The sequence below is a fragment of the Vipera berus genome (assembly GCF_964194415.1).
Source record: "Vipera berus genome assembly, chromosome: 2".
NCBI classification, from domain to species: domain Eukaryota; kingdom Metazoa; phylum Chordata; class Lepidosauria; order Squamata; family Viperidae; genus Vipera; species Vipera berus.
This window is the reverse complement of record NC_138203.1, coordinates 81,130,672-81,151,281: the sequence shown is the minus strand read 5'-3', so window position 1 is coordinate 81,151,281 and position 20,610 is coordinate 81,130,672. Positions and strand designations below refer to the sequence as shown.

General features: G+C 38.8%; 1 protein-coding gene across 2 annotated transcripts in view; it reads right to left on the bottom strand.

Annotated features, from left to right (window-relative positions):
- DENND4C (DENN domain containing 4C) overlaps positions 1-20,610 on the bottom strand; it is an 82,824-nt gene that overhangs the window by 23,715 nt on the left and 38,499 nt on the right. The window contains exons 10-21 of one of the 2 annotated variants that reach the window (XM_081319839.1): positions 18,071-18,246; positions 11,886-11,986; positions 10,135-10,353; positions 9,144-9,289; positions 8,832-8,867; positions 8,377-8,507; positions 7,724-7,856; positions 7,338-7,544; positions 6,362-6,490; positions 6,040-6,184; positions 5,458-5,604; positions 1,726-1,848 (exon numbers count right to left, since the gene is read on the bottom strand). In XM_081319839.1, coding sequence (XP_081175965.1) covers positions 1,726-1,848; positions 5,458-5,604; positions 6,040-6,184; positions 6,362-6,490; positions 7,338-7,544; positions 7,724-7,856; positions 8,377-8,507; positions 8,832-8,867; positions 9,144-9,289; positions 10,135-10,353; positions 11,886-11,986; positions 18,071-18,246 — 1,693 coding nt within the window. The remainder of the gene's footprint in view (positions 1-1,725; positions 1,849-5,457; positions 5,605-6,039; positions 6,185-6,361; positions 6,491-7,337; positions 7,545-7,723; positions 7,857-8,376; positions 8,508-8,831; positions 8,868-9,143; positions 9,290-10,134; positions 10,354-11,885; positions 11,987-18,070; positions 18,247-20,610) is intronic. The other variant, XM_081319840.1, reaches the window with a different exon arrangement.

Below are 20,610 nucleotides of genomic sequence, written 5' to 3'. Positions count from 1 at the left end.
GAGGGTTTGTTGTCACTGTGTGTTGGGGGGAGAGAGCATGGGGAGAGGCTCTGCTAATCTCAATGTACACATGTTGTACTTTGACAATAAAGGTTTTATTATTTTATTATTTATTATTAAATTAGTAATAGTGGGTAATTGAATCTGGCCTACCCCTGGACTTTACTTGTTAGAAAGTCACAAAAGGTGATCATCGTAAGACCCAGGGACACAGCAACCATCATAACTATGAGCCCATTGCCAAGTGCCTGAATTTTGATCACGTGTGGCCACGGAGAGGCCGCAATAGTCGTAAGTGTGAAAAACAACCGTAAGTCACTTTTTGTCAGTGAAGTTGTAACTTCCAACGGCCGCTAACCGAACGTCAAGTCAAGGACTACCTTTTTTTTTAGTAATCAACTACAGGTAGTCCTTGACGTACGACCACAACTGAGTCCCAAAATTTCTGTTTTTAAGTGAGGCATTTGTGAAGTGAGTTTTGCCCCCTTTTACGACAGTCGTTACGTGAATCATTGCAGTTGGTAAGTTAGTCACCCGACTGTTAAGGGAATCTGGTTTTCCCGTTGACTCTGCTTGTTAAAGAGGTTGCAAAAGGGGATCATGTGACCTTGGCACATGGCAACGGACATCGGTATGAACCAGTTGCCCAAGCATCTGAATTTTGATCGCGTGACCGTGGGGATGCTACAAAGGTAGTAACTATAAGAGCCTTGGTGGAGCAGTGGGCTAATGCCTCCTTAAGTAACACCAGCTGCCTGCAATTAGCGCAGGTTCGCATCCCACCAGGCTCAAGGTTGACTCAGCCTTCCATCCTTCCGAGGTAGGTAAAATGAGGACCCAGATTGTTGGGGGCAATTAAGCTGACTTTGTAATAATGCCGCTTGGGGTGTGTGTGAAAGCCCTAATAAGCAGGCATATACATAAGAATGAAGGCTACTGCTAAGCTTGTAAGCCGCCCTGAGTCTTCGGAGAAGGGTGGGATATAAATGGAATTAAAATAAAATAAAATAAATAAAACTGTTGAGAAAATGGTCGTAAGTCACTTTTTCAGTGCTATTGTAACTGGGAACGGTCACTAATTCAACTGTTGTTAGCTGTTCTTTACCAGCCTGCTACCGGCCCTGCAGAAAAGGCAACCCCTTTACAAACGGCAAGAGGCTGGAATTACGTCTGCCAAATTTATTACTACAAAAAACAAACAAGACACGAACCAAGATACAGGAGCTTTGAAACACTATCTGAGCGGTTGCTTTCAGCAAACCAGCCCTCCCCACACATTCCCTTTATAAAGAGTTCAGGGCGTGGCCTCTCTCTGCCTCCTTCCGAGAAGCCCCACAGCCTTCCTCTGTTTACTCCTACTTAGTCCTCCTGCGTCGGGCGTCCTTGAACAGGGCCAGCTGTGGGTCATCTTCATCCACACTGTCAGGCTCACACAGCTGGGTCTCCATGGTGACCAAGTGGGAGGGGCCTGCCTGAGGGCTATCATCAGCAAGATCTTCAACCCCCTCAGCAAGGTCTTCAACACCCCCTTCCTCCTCTGAGTCGTCCGACCCAACTGCCGAACCCACAGGCTGACCCTGAATCACAACATTAGCTGAGGACTACTGTACTATATCAAGATCTTTTCCCTAAGTACTATTATCAAGCCAGATAAAACCAATTCTGTACAGGTCCAATTTAGAAAGCATATTTGAAAAGAAAAATTCTGCCATCCCTCTAACGCACCTCCAATCGGGTCTTCTTTTGCAGCAAGATCTTTCTCTATAAGCACATCTGCGGAATGAAGGTGGTCCCCATCCTCCTTTACAAGTTCATCTTTAGAACCGTAGCCTTGATCTGACTGACCTCCTGTGGGGGGGGGAGAGGAGACAAGACTTGTCCATTTGCTTTTCTCTCTCTGCCCTCAGAGCATCTTATTTACCTTAGGAGAAAATGTGCATCGCAAAATTTTATTTTAAAACAGAAATTATTAATAAAGCATACTTTGAAATTCAGTGAAGAAAGAACGGCAGCAGAGATACGGCGAAAGGTATGCTTCGAGATGTAATTTTTGCAGAGTGTATTATTGCTAGTTGAAGATTAACACGGAGATGATGCAGGTAACCCACAACAGAGAAATAAGAATCACATTCATTTCCGTTCGTTTCATCAGTTACAATCGAATGACTCTCAGGGTTGACAAGATAATTTTAAAAAAAAAGACTTAAAAATGTCCATGGTAGGAATAAACTCAGCATAAAATCGAAACAGTGCAATAGTAACAGTAACTCAAGAATACAACAACTCAAAAAGTAAAACAGAAATGGCCCAATATAATTAGGGTGCTCCAGAACAGTCCAAGGAGGACACCAGCCTGATTTCCACGGAGAGGCTGCTCTGCAGAACCAGCAGCACCACTAAGGCGAAGCCTCAGATCCCTTTTATCTCCTCTAAGTGGGCACTTACAGCGATTTCTCCCAATATGACTGAGGAAGCCAGGCTCACTCTGGTTGGAGCATGTGGGGCTATAGGTATCCAGAGGCCAAAACATAACGAGCTTTATAAGTCAAAATCAGCTCTTCAAATGGCACGTATCAAGGACCCTATTAATCCCTTTGCCCCTCTTTCCTCTGAGTTAAAATGATTTCATTGCTATGGTTTACTTCTTTATATGTGTATCTACGTTCACATTCCCCCTGTATTAATCTACAGAATTAAGCTCTGTTTGTGCTACCTTCATAACCTCAAGACTGGTGCTTTTATTATCTAATAAAGTATAAGGTAAAGGTAAAGGTTCCCCCGCACATGCGTGCTAGTCGTTTCCGACTCTAGGGGCCGGTGCTCATCTCCGTTTCAAAGCCAAAGAGCCAGCGCTTGTCCGAGGATGTCTCTGTGGTCATGTGGCCGGCATGACTAGACGCCAAAGGCGCACGGAACGCTGTTACCTTCCCACCGTAGTGGTCCTTATTTTTCTACTTGCATTTTTACGTGCTTTCGAACTGCTAGGTTGGCAGAAGCTGGGACGAGTAACAGGCGCTCACTCTGCTATACGGCACTCGGGATTCGACCCGCCAAACTGCCGACCTTCTGATCGACAAGCTCAGCGTCCTAACCCACTGAGCCACCGCGTCCCCACTGAGCCACCACGTATAGGCTATACAATATAGCCTTTCCCAAAAAGTGGCTCCTACATTAACTGTGACTATAACTCCCATAATTCACTGAGAATTCCAACATATTCAGAGGTAAAAAAAACAAATGCTGGGACTTAGGAGGCTGAAATTCTTACATAATCAGTTTTGGGGGGGAAAAATCAGTGTTTTCCAAGTTTGGCAACTTTGCAGGGTGGAATTTTAATTCTCAGAATTCCTCAGCCAGCATGCAAAGTTTGAAAAAAACACTGTCCTAAATGGTGACAGATTGTCTCTAGAGTCTAGACTCTTCTAGTTATAACCACTTGATTATATGGATGTGGCCAGAAGTGAAAAGGCTTGCAACTTGAACAACAGTCAAATCCTAGACTGAAGAAACACAACTTATTATTTAATAATAAATGGAAGGAGTAAAATTCCACCAATCAATGAAATCTGAAGTATATGCTATGTACGTGTTTCCAAAGTAACTTGCTATTATTCAAAATAGCACATCAAAAAGTCAGCCACTGTTTTTATATTGATTTACATTAATTCATGGGAAAATTACCTGCAGGGTTTAACATTCAACAGCAGAATTAATGCACATCTGCCTCCAAGGATTCGTACCACACAAGTCTGCACCCCACACCATGACAGCCAAGGACAAATGCAGCACCAAGAGACAGCACAGAGCAAGAAGCAGAGCAACAAGGATCAGAGAGAAGGAATATTTAGTTATCTACTACTAGACAAATACAAGAAGCCATCTACACAAAACAGAGAAAGACTAAAATGGTTTTAAAAAAGAAGGAAGTCAGAAAGTTTAGTAGAGAAAATTGAGGAACGGGACAACTTTTAGACTTATGTTTAAGAGCAGGATTTTCAAAATAAGATGATCTTTGTTTCATTTAACATAGGTAACTTGCAGCTAAGTGAGAGTCAGGAAACTCTTCTCAGAAAGATTCAGCTCTCTGCACTTAAAAATCATTTCCACATTTATCTTTAATTAGCAAATTTGGGCTAAATGTAGAATGCTCCCCACCTAATGCAAGTTTTACTGTGAAATTTTCTGAAACACAGCATTCCGGGTTTACTATGAACAGATTCCTTTGCTCTCACTAAAATTTTTACTCAAGTTCAAAAACATGTAGTTGGGATATAGAACAATCCACAGAAATATCCTTCACTCAAACGTATATTTCCCGGGATCACATAATTATATCAGGATTCAGGGCACAATATATCCTCACACATATTCACTTGTGCTGAAAGGCCAAAGAAGTTGTAGGCAGAATAAACATAAAAGCTCAAGTTGGTATAATAACCACAATTCTTTACATTGAACTAATGTTTTTCATTTTCTACCTTGCCTCTTCCTCTTCCCGCTGATTAGCTACTTCAGGGCTTTTCAACCAGTGTTACGGTTACCACCTGTGGTACATTGGCACTTGGCAGGTGGTATGTGACCATCCTAGAAAAGTGGTAGCGGGGGAGGGGAATCAGCTGAACTGGTGGCAGCACCGCACAAGCCTGAGCAAGAGACGGCTGGAGCTGCAGGGCTGTCAGGGCTCAGCAGAAGCGCCAGGAGCAGCGCCAGGCTCCAGGTGGAGCTCGGCGCTGATCCTAGCGCTTCAGAGCCCAGAAGAAGCGCCGATCAGCTGGAATGTTGCAGCATCTCCAGGGTCTTGTGATTTACATCCAGATGCTTGGCAACTGATTCATATTTATGATGGTCACAGCGTCCCAGGGTCATGTGAAGTGACCAAAACCTGCTGCAACCACCCAGCAGATGGGGGGGGGGAATAAAAACCAAACACCCCACCCCACCCCCGCTGCCAATCCTCAACAGAAATGCTCACAACAATGAAAACCTCAGACAACAGGAAGAGTGCCGCCGGGTGGGCAGGCAGGTGTCTTACTCAGCTGTGGCTTGGAGGGCACTTTTTTCAGTGCCATTGTAACTTCAAACAGTCACCAAGCGAACTGTTGTAAGTCGAGGACTACCTGTACTTCATCACTTTTTTCCTTTTTTGGGGGGGGGGGTCAAGTTTTTGAGACCTTGCTAGGCGACTGGTGGTACTCGGATGTTGCCATATCCTAAAAGTGGTACAATGGGTGAAAAGGTTGAAAATCCCTGAGCTACTTCTCTCTTAAAAGAGAGGGACAGAAAAAAAGCTACCTACCACAGCTGCATAAGCTAAGCATGATGGGATTGGCCTGGAACAGGAAAAAAAAATCTTTTCCTCTTTCTATAACACACAATCTTTGTAACAGAAACAATATTAAGGCGGGCAGCATATTAGAAAGACATTGCAAACTTAGTGAACCCCAACAGATCTAATACCTGTGCTAGAGTGATTATCAATGGAATCAAGCCTGACTAAGTCTCTGACGAAGAGTGTGTGTTCCCCACTGTTAGCATCATTAGAACTATCCACACTACCATGGCTCACCGTGTCCCCATCACTTCCACCTGGGATCTTCGGTGAAGCTGAAGACAGGAACAATAATATATTAGTGGTTTTTTTTAAAAAAAACAAAACCCGAGGAGCAGCAGTATGGTAATCTACAGCATTACTGAAGGATTGACCCAAGACCTTTTTCGGCAAATGAAGACCAATCCACCCGAATGTGCCTATCGCAGGCTATTTTGGGGGACGCAAAGCACAAATTCTCATACCCCCTTCCTTTTAATGGTACCTTAAAACTCCTGCTTCACAGTATTTAAGACATAAACGCTTATCAAAACGGCACCACCCCCCACATGTACACACATTGCAGTACACCATTTGATACTCTGCACTTGCATTTTAATTGTGCCTGTTTCCTCACATGCAATTCGCATCACACACACACACACCAATAATCTAATCTAAAGCAGCAGGATTTATATTTTGTGTACGGCAGTTGAGGATTATGACCTTACCTGGTATTGAAGCAACCTGTGAAGTAGGTGTCGTCTTTTTGAGACATTGCTTTAATTGTGTCATACTGTGTACCACATTCCGCAATTTTGTCCAAAGAAATATACCGCTGCGATTACTGCTAGGCCAGGGATTCTCCAAAACTGCCTAGAAGAGTAAAATTACTAAGAAAAATATTTCCAAAATAGTCAACATACGCGACACCCTTATAATCCATTCCCTGCAATCTTAAGTCAGATACAATTATATCACTGTTTTCCAACAATGATTAAGGAAGGAAGTTATAAATCCTCATTATGTAATATTTACTCATTTTTTGCTTACCTTATTGTAATAACCATAAGTGATTGCATTTGGTTCTATGCCAGAATTTTTCATCTCAAAGAGAATCCGCACAGCCAGGACAGGATGGCCCCAAAGTCCACAGAGCAACATTAAAACTCTATAACACACCTGATAAATATTGAAAAGAGTATAGATTTTATCAACAGTAAAGGATCAAGCGTGACTATTCTTACAATATAAGTCTATCTTGGCACGTATCATCAGTCAGCAGAGGAATGCTAGTTTAAAGCGAGAGATATTCTACCACTGAATAAAAAGAAAACTGCCAGCCTATTAAAATAATATCCCAAACACATACCATCCATATACTCTGTGTGTGTGTGTGTGTGTGTGTAATTTTTTTTTGGATTGCTAACAAAGAATTAAAGGGAGACTGATATGCATTTCAAACTTATTTGTTCTCATCAGTCAGCCATACCCGACTGATGAGAACAAATAAGTTTGAAATGCATATCAGTCTCCCTTTAATTCTTTGTTAGCAATCCAAAAAAAAATTGCACAAATATGAGCTGTCACTACTGTGACCACTGCCTGTGGATGGCCTTGGGTTAGGCTGAAACAGGAAATAAGATTTGTCCCATGTTTGGGGCCTAGCAAGGTAATCTAAATACACATACACCCATTTTTACTACAAGCCAATCCAGAGAAAGCCAAGCACGCAAACCGTGTACCAAAACCCCCCCAAAAAAACAAACGAACAAAAAATCCCTGCAATCTTTTCTTAGATTAAGTACTTAAAGGGTACTGAATTGCAGTTGTCATATTTTTGGGATACAAGCAGCAGCTCTACAGTTTCCAAAAAGATGCTTCGTGGCTTTGCGCCCTCAGATCAAAGGGTGTTGCAAAGGCACCTTATTATACAATCTGCACTGAAGTAGCAAATATCATAAATATTATTCCAAGACAAAAAAATACAACTTTATATTTTTATGGCACGGCAGTCTTCTTAACTTACTTCATCCAGTGGTTCCACGTCTGTTTTTTTCATTTTAATAAGAACTTCATATGCTTGCTGCAGGGCTCTGACTTTGGGGTGAGAAACTCTCACATAGGCTGGGAGACAAATAAACCATAAGCTGTAACAATGACTGAAAAGGAATTTGGCCCACTGTGGGGGGTTTGTGTAGCACCTCTTGGCGAGTTTGTGGGCTGCTTTTATCTCCTGCAAAACAAAAGAGTAAAAATAGACACCTATTAAAAGGAATCTAAGGAGTGTCGGATAACATGCTCTTTTTAACAGCGTGAGACGTGGGAAAGAAAAATGTGCACTTCTGCTGGTTATATCATTTTTTTTTCTAACTTATTTCAATTCTGAATGTATCTTAAAAAATAAAAACTAACCTGCTTGGTCCTCTTTGCCATAAGCGCCGGACTATTTGAGACGTTGCTTTTAGCCGGGTGCCTCTTAAATGAAAGTTTGAGATCTTGCAATCTGTCAAAGAGCTTAAGCTCTAACTTAGGGAAGGTCTTGTAACTGGAAAAGAAAATCCAAATTGTATAACACTGTCTTCCATCCACAATAAGACAATAAAATGAATACAATGAAATAAAATTTGAACCACCCCAATTCAAGAGGAAAATCTTTCTTCAGTGTTTGGAGTTAAGGGTTTTCAACTTAAAACACAGGTCTTTCAAACTGAAAGACTTCTAAAATAATCAAGAGTAGATTCTCAATGGAAACGGAGCATTTCAAATTTTAAATAATTCAAATCCCACACATTTGGCATACCTCTGATGAACACGGTGGCTAAAAATATATATATATATTCTCTAAATTTCTATATTTAGCAGAAATTAAAATTCAAGGTAACAGTAATTTTAGTCAGATGAACATTCAGCATACTGGACATTCTTGATAAAGGTCTCTGTCTCCCAGATATTCCAAGATTCCTATCTGCCACGGCCGCCTCCCAAGCCTATCTGGAAGAACACTAAATTAGGAAAGTCTGGATGGAAATAAAGAGAAGTCTATCCATATGCCAATAAGGGAATACCTGTACTTTGGTAGTCTTTCCTGTCCATTGTCTGGGGGTGGTTCTGGTGGCATTATAAACACTGTGTGTTCACTCTTCTGAGATTCATCAAATTCAATTAACCGAATATCCTCTGCAGAGTCTACATCAACCTGCAAATACATCACACTTTAATATTACAATGCTATTTCAAAGCCTCCAGGATGCAACTGCTAAGCACAGAGTGTGATGTAGAAGAAAAGGTGGAAGAAACTATGAGTAGGTACACATCTTGCAGCTGTCTACCACTAGCACGGCTAGAAGATCCACAAAACACTAATATAGCAGCTATTCAATTTCCAAGTAGCACATCTAGAAAAAACATGTATTAAAATTCCCAGACCACTACTTGATCAATCACATCTTCCATTTCCACTTTATGACCATACATGCTTAATTATCAGCAAATTCTTGTCCCATGAGAAGTAAATAAATACCTTATCTCCTTTTTCTGATCCTTTCTCAGGAAAAAGCTAAAATAAATGTTAGAAATAAATGCTTTATTTTTGTAGATAAGCACAGCGTTTTGCTATTATGTATAGTGTAAACTTTTAAATTCTCTTGCCTAACAAAGCCCTGAACAAATCTAATGTGGATAACATGAGAACGTTTCCAGGATAAAATACCATAGGTAGTTAACATCAAAACTATTGCATGGCACTTAAAAAGAGTTAAAATGTTGTTTCCCCAAAATAGTCATGCACTAAATTTATAGTGAAATGATATATTTACCAAATAAATATCTTTACCTTTTCTACACAGTCATCAAAAAATGCTAATCCTGTATCTTTGTCACTCACAAAACTGCATTCTTCAATGAAGCGGCTAAAAATCTGTGTCTTTGTTAAAGCTGTGTAGAATTTTGTGTAGGCACGGTCTCTACTTTTTAAAAATCCTAGTATATATAAAGGAAGAAAAGAAAATAGCTAGACATTTTTGTTACAGTGCCTTACAATTATCTCATTTTTCTGTTTATTCATCTCCTGTAACACTGAGCAGTGTTTCCACAATATGGACATTCTGAGTCCACGGCTATTTATCTACAAGACCCTACACAAATTGCTTTCAGCATATATCCTGCTCTTAGGATACAACACCCAGAGTCAGTATCCGTGACAGTTTTTAAAAAGTTCAGCTCCAGTTTTCAAACACAATATATCTTTAGCATCATTATGTCCTGTTACTGATAGCTTTGGAACTGGATCCACTTGGAAAATTTGGAGCTCTTAAAGCTCTTTACAGAATTGGGAGATTACGCATTCTTCTTCTGAACTCCAGCTGACGGAATCACTTCATATGACTCTTTAAAGAACAAATCTAATCCCTTCTGTAATATGGTAATTTAGCATTTTAGACAAGCAAAGAAAATCCTATAGCTCTAACATTTTGTGCTCAATTTACAAGACAGAACAGATGACAAGAGAGGGAGTTATCTGCCAGTGTTCACAGGTCCCCCATTCTCCAGTTGTGTCTGCCCAACACAACAAAATTGGACTGTGGGTGTACTTTGTATTCGCTCTACCAAAATCATCTAGTGGCACGGAGGAGGTGTGCCTTCTCTGTTTCACTGCCTGCCCTGAATGCCAGCAAAGCTCATACTCTACTCTACTCTATTCTTTATTCTACTGCATACAAAGAAGAAACTGGCAAGCTGAGAAGACCAGCATTTGTTAAATTTGAAGTTCGGCCAGTATTTTATTTGAACACTGCCATTTATTTCCATTTATCTCCCAACCTCACCTTGAAGGTCAAACAGGGAATCCGCAGCAGTAGTTTTATTTGAAGGTGCTTGCGTGATTGGCTTAAGAAAAATTCTATACCCTTTTAAAATATAGGCCATAAAACGCAGGAAGGCTTCCTGAATCTCCATTTCGAATTGCGTCATCTTTTTCTGCCAGGAGAAATCTGCCTCTATTGGCTTCATCTCAACCGCAGAGCCTTCTTGGGTCTTTCTGTGAACTGGATTAGAGAGTTGAGTAAGGCATAGAGAATTAAGGAGACTTACATTAAATGAACATAGTCAAACAAACACCCACCACCAAAGAGACATTACAGAGGAAACGTTTGAAGGAGAATGAACTTGCAGGACCCTAGAAGGCACAATGCCTACAAATGCAGTATTGCTGGTTAACTCGCCACACAGCCCAGAGTTTGATCCTTACAGGCTCAAGGTTGACTCAAGGTTGACTCAGCCTTCCATCGGTCGGGGAGCGACAGGCTGACATTGTAAACTGCCCAGAGAATGCTATAAAACAGAGTTCCCCAATCTTTCAGGGTTGGCAGTGGGGATGGTCTTGTCGGGGATGAACGCATGAGCGTGCACATGTACAAACACCCATTGCTCGTGTGAGTGGGGCCATGAATGCCCATGATGCTTGCAGTGATGCTCGCATGAGTGGGGTTGCAAACTCACGCAAGTGTGGCTGTATGCGCATGCACATGTATGCACACCAGCCAGCCACTCACGCAGCCCGGTGGCCAATAGGCTGCGGCCTGGTAGTGGGCAGTGGCCCACAGGTTGGGGGATCCCTGCTCTAAAGCACTAAGGGGCGGTATATAAGTCTAAGTGCTATTGCTATTTCTGTACTCTTAAAAGCATGCTTTGAAATCTGATGATTTCTACTAGGTATTTCAACTTCATAAAGACTGTGGTATAGAAATTATTATATTCTACCTGTGATTTGTAGAAATAATGGTGTTTAGTAAAACAACATGGTTATTAATATTAAATCTTGTCACTATGTTTCAAAAATTAAGCTTTTCATATTTATTAAATTTGTATTTGCATTAACACAGAAAAAATAGGGAAAAAAATGAGGAAAAAAATTTGAAATCTTTATCAGATGTATAAAAAATGACTTTACAAAGATATAAAACTGGGTGAGGCTTTGCTTGTGGGAAGGTTGCAGGGAGAGTCGCAAATGCTGATTACATGATTGCTGCAACCATCAGTTGCATTATTAAATTGGCAGTTTATTAAATTGGCAGCTTAATTAGTAAACCAGAATAAAATTCATAATACTCCCTATGGTTTCTCTGGAAATTTATGAAAATAGGTTTGGTTTGGTTTTTCCCTGGTATTTGAATTGTTTTAAACATCTTGGAATAATTCCAAAAAAAGAGTTTATGGATGTAAATATTTTCAATTGCATGTCTCTGTCTCTGTCTCTGTCTCTACTTATTTTATTATTTTTATTAAATAAAATGCACTTGGGTATACTAAATTTATTTTAATATGATAAAGTGGAATACAGCAAACATAGGAAGGACTAAAGCTGAACATAGCAATATAGCAAGGACTTTGATCGGGTTTAAATACTGGCTTCTTCAGTGGAAAGAAAGAATCAAGGAGTGAATGGTGGCAGGGTGGTCATGGGATCCTGCTGCTCTTCTGTAAGCAGCACTGGGCTGTTGCTGTTGTGGGAAAACAAACCATTCAGCTGAATTTTCTTCTTTTCCAAAGATTAGTTCCTTTTAACCTCTTGTCTTACCTAAGGCAAGTTTTGGGTGCAATTTTCTTAACGTCCCAAGAAGGCTTTTACACGGCTTCTTAGGAAGCAGCTTCCAGTTCATATTCTTCTTATCATCTGATCTATACAGCAGAAACAAAAGCACTTATGTCAAAATGAGTAATGCATAAAAATGTAACGCTCAGCTTTTATTGCTTCCCGATACTGAAACAAGAAGAGGAACAGGCATTTACCATCTCCCACTAAAATTCCAAAACTCCTTTCACTGTTTTAATGCCAGGTGATTTGAATCAACTTGGGGGTTTCACTGATAAGCATTAAGAACCCTCTCAGCTGAATTTAGATTTCATTCCAAAGTTATACCAACTTTTCTTTTGAGTGTTTTTATTTAGATACATTATTTCAATCAGCGCGTTTATCTTGAGACATGATTGCAGCATTATTTTGACAAAGCATTTTGGGCCTCGTATTTCCAAACTTGAAATTATATCTGGTCGCCCGTGGTATTTTTATTGAGTGCTTAGAGTTAATAGTCAACGTTGAATGTAAATGCTGCCTGTGTAGAAAAAGTGGCTCAAATAATTCATTTTTCATGTACAGACATTGTTATGCAACGAAGTCTTGACAAAACATTTTAAAACTGTTCAGGTTGAACAAAGATGAATCAGTACACCATGCAAAGTTAATTTTGCACTGTATGCAAAAAAAAAAGTTGTAGAGAATGACACAAAATGGGAAAAATAATGTTTACATCGGGACTTTTATTTATGATCCTGCATTGTAATTGCTTAGGTCAGTGAAGTATGACATTTTATTCAGATCTAGAAGTCTCATTCAGCTTTGCTTCAGTTCCTCAGCACGCAGGAAAGAAAATAAGAGAAAGGAAAAAAAGTCATATTGAAATCATTCTACATAATTTCTTACATCAGGAGCAGCCAACCTGCAATTTTTATGGCTCCTGTTGAGATTTAAGTAGCTCAGCATGATTTTCAAAATTATGTGAGTTGAGAGTGGGAGAGTTAAAAATTCAACACTCACTGTAAGCCAGCTTATAACTTGGTCATTAAATCAAACAGATCTAAATATGAGAAATGGCCTTGCTCAAGACAATAGCATCATCATTGTACAAGATTTTGTACAAAACCATGCTACTAGGATTAAAACCACAAGACTTCAAGAATTCAAACATACAGGTTTAGGCTTGTACATAAAGTTTAAGTAGTATAGTATCATCCAAATATGTTTTGTTCTTAAATTTCTTTTTTTTCAGTGCATTTTCAAAAATCCAGGGCATTAAGGTCTAACAGCACAGAAGCTTAAAACACACATAAGCAGTACATTTCCAGTTCAAAATTCATCCTCACCAATGAATTAAGCTGCTTAGGCAAGTCAGTATCAGTCACTCTACTACAGAGATGATAAAAAGAATTTTGGAATAAATCAATACTGCTTTACTAATTGATTAGAGTTGAAATGAGTTGAAACAAACTTTCTCCTCCTAAAAACATAGTTATGTAACTCAAACCTCACTATATCAATTCAGACTTTTGTGCTGGATTTGGGTAATTATCCACAGAGTGCCTCTAGTATATACTTTGAAAAATATATTATTTCATAATATATTTTGTAATTTTAATTCTCCTTATCAAACGTCAGACAAAGTAAATGAACAAATTGTAGGTTTTACATGCTCCTTTTAATGAAACCAGAACATAGGAATCAATCCACACAAGTCAGTTCTGCAATATAAAACCATATTTCTGAATGGACAGAACTTTACTTCTCCTTCTAACAATTTTCTGAGATGGAAAAAAACCCAGCATGTTGTTTCACATGGAAGAATAAGGCTCAAGACAGCAATTACCATCAACTCTGTAATTTTAGCTTCTTTAAATAGCCTATTATCTTTTAATTCCACTTTACAATTTGCTGATTCCCTCTTGCAATGTATTATTGTGTAAAGTATATTTTATTCAGAGGATTTTGTCAAAAAAATGACTGCATTTGTAAGCAATGCTAATTGTAGTTTATTGCAAGAGCGGGCAAACTGTCTTGCTGCTAAATAGCAAACAAAATTAGAACAATATCAAACACAATTTCAACTAAGAACCACAACAATTCATGCAATTTTAGTGTCATTTTATGAAATCTGTTAACCCTGTAAATCAGTTCCATAGTTCTTGTGTAGTCCACAATGTTTCTTTCAGCCAAAACACAAAACAACTGAGATCTTCCAACAACAAAATGCTTCTGTTCAGCTGAACTATGACCCATATTAAAGTTAACTAATTTAACTAAGCCAGTGTTTCACTGAGTTTCTATGCCACAGTGTTTCACTGAGTTTCTATGCCACCAGTCTAGCTGTTTCAAGTTCAAAATGAAACATGTTTTCCATTTGTGCACATCTGAAATGTAAACAAATCCATAGTCCCTTTTTAAAATCCAACTGGGTACAAACTGGAAGATTGTTTTACTACAAATCCATATTCTGCAGCTAACTTGGAGCCACCATAAGGACATAGCACAAGACAAAAAGATTATAGTTTTTTGTCTAAAATTTGCAAGCCTCAGATATAAGTACATTCTTACCAGTCTCACATCCAGCATGACTTGTAGTGAGATCTGAACGATCATAGTGTATTTTTTTTCAATCCTGTTATTAAATCTTAATATTTGAAGACTTGCAAGTAAAAATATTACTGATTTGATTACTATTTAACTTTTCAGCATGCACAAGTAATAGATTTGCCAAATGACTGCAAAAATTCAAAATTTCCTGCTCTAGATTCCCAATGATATTTTCCTGATTTTTCCTCCACCCTTTCTCCTGCTATTGTATGAAAACTCAGCACAAAGAAAGGAAATTAGCCACAAAAAATAGGGCCAAGGCTCACATTGATTCTGTAGTAGTATATAAACCATATGAACTAAGCTCAGAGGCTAAACCTGGCAAATCCTTGCCGTTTTTCTCTAGCAGAGCCTTATGGTTTTCCTAATGTGCAGCCTCTATTGATTTTTATAAACCTGCTCTCATCAAATTCTAACATGAGATGAGATTTTTTATTTCCCCCTGGCAGAGTTGCCAACAATATCACAAAGTATGTCACATGATACTGATCTCATTTGATTACTGAAATGTGAAACTACAGATGGAAACAAGCACATAGGGAAAGAATATTCCCCTTTTAAAAAGAGATTAGCTATAATGCTAGGGGTGGTTCACATTTTACAGGAAGTATTCCTACAATAAGGAGGAGCAATTTCAGGCTCATACATACCCCTCCATCCACATTGCCCAAATGCGGACAGATGATATTACCGGATGCAATTGTTTCGGTATTAAAAACGTCCAATCTTTGCACAACTACTTCTTTGTGCAGATTCACTCAAACGCAAAATGTTTTGGTCACAAACATTCCTTCCCTGCTTATCCCTACTGTGGAGGAAAAGTATACCACAAACAAATACCTCTTCCAATCAATAGAAATCCAGACGGTTGTGTTGTTGTTTTTTTAAGATAACAATTCCTCTAAAATAAAATAACCAAACTTCATGCTATCAAATAAACATTTGTGTAATGCTAGCATGTTTCCAGGAATAAAAGCTCAATTAAAAAAGCCTCCCTTTTTATGTAATCTCTTAATTTGGGGGAGAGCAGGGGCGACTGGATGGAGCTGAGCGTTTACTGGCTTGATGCTCTTCCTGACACTACTCGGAGCTCTCAGCAGATATTTTTACTTTGTACCCTGGGAGAGACACATCTGCCGCTACCTAGGATTGAACTCTCAACCTTCTGAGTGGGAGGCGAACGTCTTCAGCACTAGGCCACTCTACTGAAAGCTCAATCACATTATAAGAATATAGAGGAACATTAAAAGGTGACTTAAAGTTGTGGCATGCTTCCCACTGTTTGTTTCCAAATGCTTTCTTCCTCTCCCTTCATTGCAACGGTCATCTCCACGTTATTTTGAAGGTCCACGACTTTCAAGAACAACATTTAGGATATTAAAGAGGCAGAAGACAGTTGAAAAATTTCATTTGTGTTGAGTTGACTTTCATTCACACATCCTTTCTCAGAATGTCTGTGGAGGTTCTCGGTCATCCAGGTCACAGTTGTCTCAAACCTGCTTTTTTTTGCCTTCAAAAGGCTACAGGACTTAGATCGCCATCAGCACTGAGGAAGCTTCTTGGATGAGAAGCGAAATGTTTTCTTCCTTCTTCCTCAAGGGAAAAACAGCCCAGTTGCCTTTTGAAGGAAAAAAAACAACAACAACACCTTCCAGACATTCTTTCTCAGAATACCTTTTACCACTTCTCTCTCAAAACTAATTCCCGAATTCCATATGAATTTTTATATCAAAGCTAGGAAGTTACGATTTTCCAGAAAGCGTTTTTTTTCCTTATATCTCATTAGCTTAGTTAGCCTAGCCAGATGTTAGATAAGATGGGAGGATAGCCCATCACCATTTGATAAATTCTCCATCTCTGATTTACATCTTAGCAGAGCAGCGAAGAATGACTTCACATTTACCGAATCGGTTAGAATTGTGAGAACATCAAAAAAAAAGCCATTAAAAATCCTTCCTTCTTAAGCAATATATTTTTATTAGCTTTTCTTCTTTTGAAAGGCAGCATAGTGCTTTTCATGTGATGTCCCTCATAGTGGCCAAGATTCACTTTTTCTATGTCTATCCATGTTCAGCATTTTCTGATTTCTATCAGTTTTTCTACTGAAGAATACAGTACCCGTACGCACACATAGAAAAGGACAGACACAGACACAAGCACACACAGAGACGCGCACACACACTCTGCAATGTTGGTGAGGAGAAAATTCTCCCAAGCTATCTGAGAAGCAGCTCACTGAACTAGAAATGAAACAAAAAGTTACAATTGGTGGGGAAGTGAAGAGAAGCACACAAACATCCCCCCCCCACACACAAAGAACTAGGCAACTCAGAGCAAACACAGGTAGTCCTCATTTAATGACCACTCATTCAGCGACCACCCGTTACAACGGCACTAAACGAATGATATTTATGACCGGTTCTTAAAGTTCCTGCCAGTCATCCCAGTATCCCCACGATCACAGTCTGGGTGCTTGGCAACGAGCTCACACTTAATGACTGTTGCAGTGTCCTGCAGTCACGGGAAAACCATTTGTGACTGTTCCTGCCAGCTTCCCACAAAGAAATCAATGAGGAAGCTAGCAGGGAAGATTGGAAATCACTCCAATGAGTTGCCTACGAAGATTCTCAGTCACCCAGTTCATAGTTGCATCAAGTGGGGTTTTTTTGTTGTTTTTTTTGAAAAGGCAACTGGACTGTTTTTTTTTGAGGGGAAAAAAAGAAGACGCTTCGCTTCCTATCCTGGAAGCTTCATCAGTTGTATTGAATACTGTGGCAGATTGAAGGACGGTTATTGACAGTTGAGATTAGTCGGTGGGAGGGGGGGGAAACGATTGGTTCTGACAGGATGGCGGTGGTGGTGGTGGGGAATGGAAAGATTGGGTTTCCCTTGCAGTCAACTGCTCTTGACCCTCTCCGAGAGCCATTGTGGTTACTTGGGGTTACTTATCTGTGACCTCAGGGTCTCCTGAATCAGAGGTGTGGAGTCTTCTTGGATTCCAATAAGTTGCTTCCATTTTCTCCCACCCGGCAGTTGCCCCCTCAGCTCTGCCACCCCTCTTGGGCCACCCATGCGTCCTTCCCTGCCTGGCAGCAGCCCCCCCTCCCCAAGTCATACTTGCACCATGTTTCACAGGTACTCCTCTACCCAGCATTGGCCCTCCCTAGCCCAGCTGTGCTCATGCCACACCAGTCACCCACTCAATCTTCCCCATCCGACAGCCCGCTTGCAAGCTACCTGGGACTCAATGAACTGTGATCCTCACTTAACCATAGCAACGATAGCCAGTACTCTGGCTGCTAAGCAATGTGGTCACACCTCACAAGAGAGTTGAGCAATGAAAATTTCACTCCCAATCACCGTCATTAACCAAGGATTACCTGTACTCGTGTAAACCGGACGGGCCTTTGAGCTATTTTAAATTTCACAGATTGGATAAAATGAGCAAAAGGAACACATTCAAATTTTTGCACCAGTACTTCAAAAGACATATATATGTGTGTATATATATATATATATATGAAGACAAAGGATATGAACAAAAACTCAAAACAAAACAAAACAAAAAAAAGACTTACATGTACACCATGTTTGTGTCTAAATCAATGCAAACCACATCTTGTGGTGGCTCATACAGATCAAAATAGCGTGAATCAACTCCAACTATAAATGGGACAGGAGCACTGAGCACTGTTGCCAGAGACAAAGGACAGAGGGGGATGTAGGGACACTGCCATTGAAACGGAAAGATCATCTGAAGAAAAAATGAAATGAAACCCATCAATTAAAAAGACAATGAAATCGAGGTAACACCAAACCATGTTAGATAATGTGAATTTCAATGTCACAGCAGCTCCAACATTACACAAGACATCAATTGATCACTGCATAAATAAAATCTGAAATTTATGATTTAATCCCTTGTTTAGGGTGAACCATACACACAAATTATTTAGCTTGGCTGGGACTATCAAGGCTATTGTACAAATACATAATTAAGGTCAAATAACAGGTTTTTTTAATAAGAATGACTATTTTCATATATCTAAATGCTATTTCGTAAGCCATTCCGGTCAACAGTCACTTGTGCAAATGAAACCAACGTAAGATACTAAGATACATAATTCATAATACTAGCAATACAAAAGTCTTTCTAATTATTTGGTAAGCATTTTATTCTAGGAGCACTTAAATTTATCATGTGCTGGACAACGATAAAGTTAAAAGTTCTACCAAAAGACTAAGTGTATTTTTAATTCTATTGTGATGCACAGCATGTTTCCTGACCGCAAACTGTTTTGATGTATTCATTTTATTCTAACGCTACTAATACATTCAATTTGAATTTATATATAAAATCTCATTTGGATTATAGAACAGTATTTATTTATTTATTTTTATTTCTATAGCTACCCATGTCAACAAGTATCTCTGGACGGCGTATATCATAAAATGTAAAAAATAAAAATAAATGGCCACCAAGGAATATATATATATATATATATATATATATATATATATATATATATATATATATATGTGTGTGTGTGTGTGTGTGTGTGTGTGTGTGTGTGTGTGTGTGTGTGTGTTGTGTGTGTGTGTATATATATATATATATATATGCATGTATGTATGTATATATATGTATATATATATGTATGTGTGTGTATATAAATATATATGTGTGTGTGTATGTATATGTATGCATATATATATATGTATATATATGTGTGTGTGTGTATGTATATGTATGTATATATATATATATGTGTGTGTATGTGTATATATATATGTGTGTGTATGTATGTATATGTGTATATATATATATATATATATATATATATATATATATATATATATATATATATATATATATATATATATATGTATAAAATATGTTTGTTAAGCATTCAGAATACACTTGCTTAGTCCCAGACACGGGACAAATCTTATTTCCTGTTTCAGCCTAGTCCAAGGCCATCTACAGGCAGTAGCCACAGCAGTGGCAGCTCATATTTGTGTAAATTTTTTGGCTTGCTCCCTTTATTTTTTGTTAGCAAGCCAAAAAATTTACACACACACACACACACACATGTATGTATGTATATGTATATGTACATATGTACATGTATATATATATATAGCCACCAAGGAAAACTATATTATACGTAAGATAAAGGACATGAACTTCAAGAAATGCTAACATCTTTCTCTGTAACATGCAATTTAAGAAAACAATGAAATATCATTCTTGAAAAAAATTAGGAGGGCAAAGATAATCAGATTATAAAGTATAAAAGCAAAACAGGTTATTTCTGAATCTATCTTCTTGAAAATGCAGCTTGTGTGTGTATTGGAAAAGCATATATATTTACTTCCTAATTGCATTTCAAGCTAAATAAAATGGAAGCCCAAACTGTTACTTATATTAGTTCAGCACAAAAAGATGTCCTGTCTGTGATCACTCTATCCTATCAAATCTTTCCAATGATAAAATAATAGCAACAGAATTGTAAAAGCAAGCAGGTTTCTCTTCCCTAGAGGCTTGACAAGAAGCTTCTGAGAATTGTAGGATTTCTGTAGAGAATCAGGAAGAAGCTTTTGATGGAGATATGTAGGATCTGTTGCCTAAGCCAAGGGGGCTAAAGCGTTTTTAAGATGAGAACGAAATAACATTTGGAAGTAGGAGTATAAAGGCGAAAGGAATACAGTATAATCGGACTTGGAAGATTTTGTTATTATGGCCAATAACAATAAAAGGACTTTTAGCATTCCTGTGAAGTTGCTTTCCTGGTCTAGTCTACCTGATGGGGCTGTTATCTGCTGAGAAACACAGGGAATGAATAAAGGGGAAAAGTTACATTGTGGACATGGATTTGATCCAGAGAATTTGAAGAATACCAAAATACTGTGAATCATGGAAGGGTTTGGGTTTGTTTTTTTTAAATGACTTTAATCACCAAAAGGTCTCATTCTGAAAACTTACAAATGTGGAAAAAAGAAAAAGAAAAATACCGGTAGATCACCTATTGTTCTCATGCAATAGTTCCTTTGGGCATTAATTAATTCTTTTGCAGCAAAAACCTGTGAATTCATTTATACTACCCCGATAGAAAAT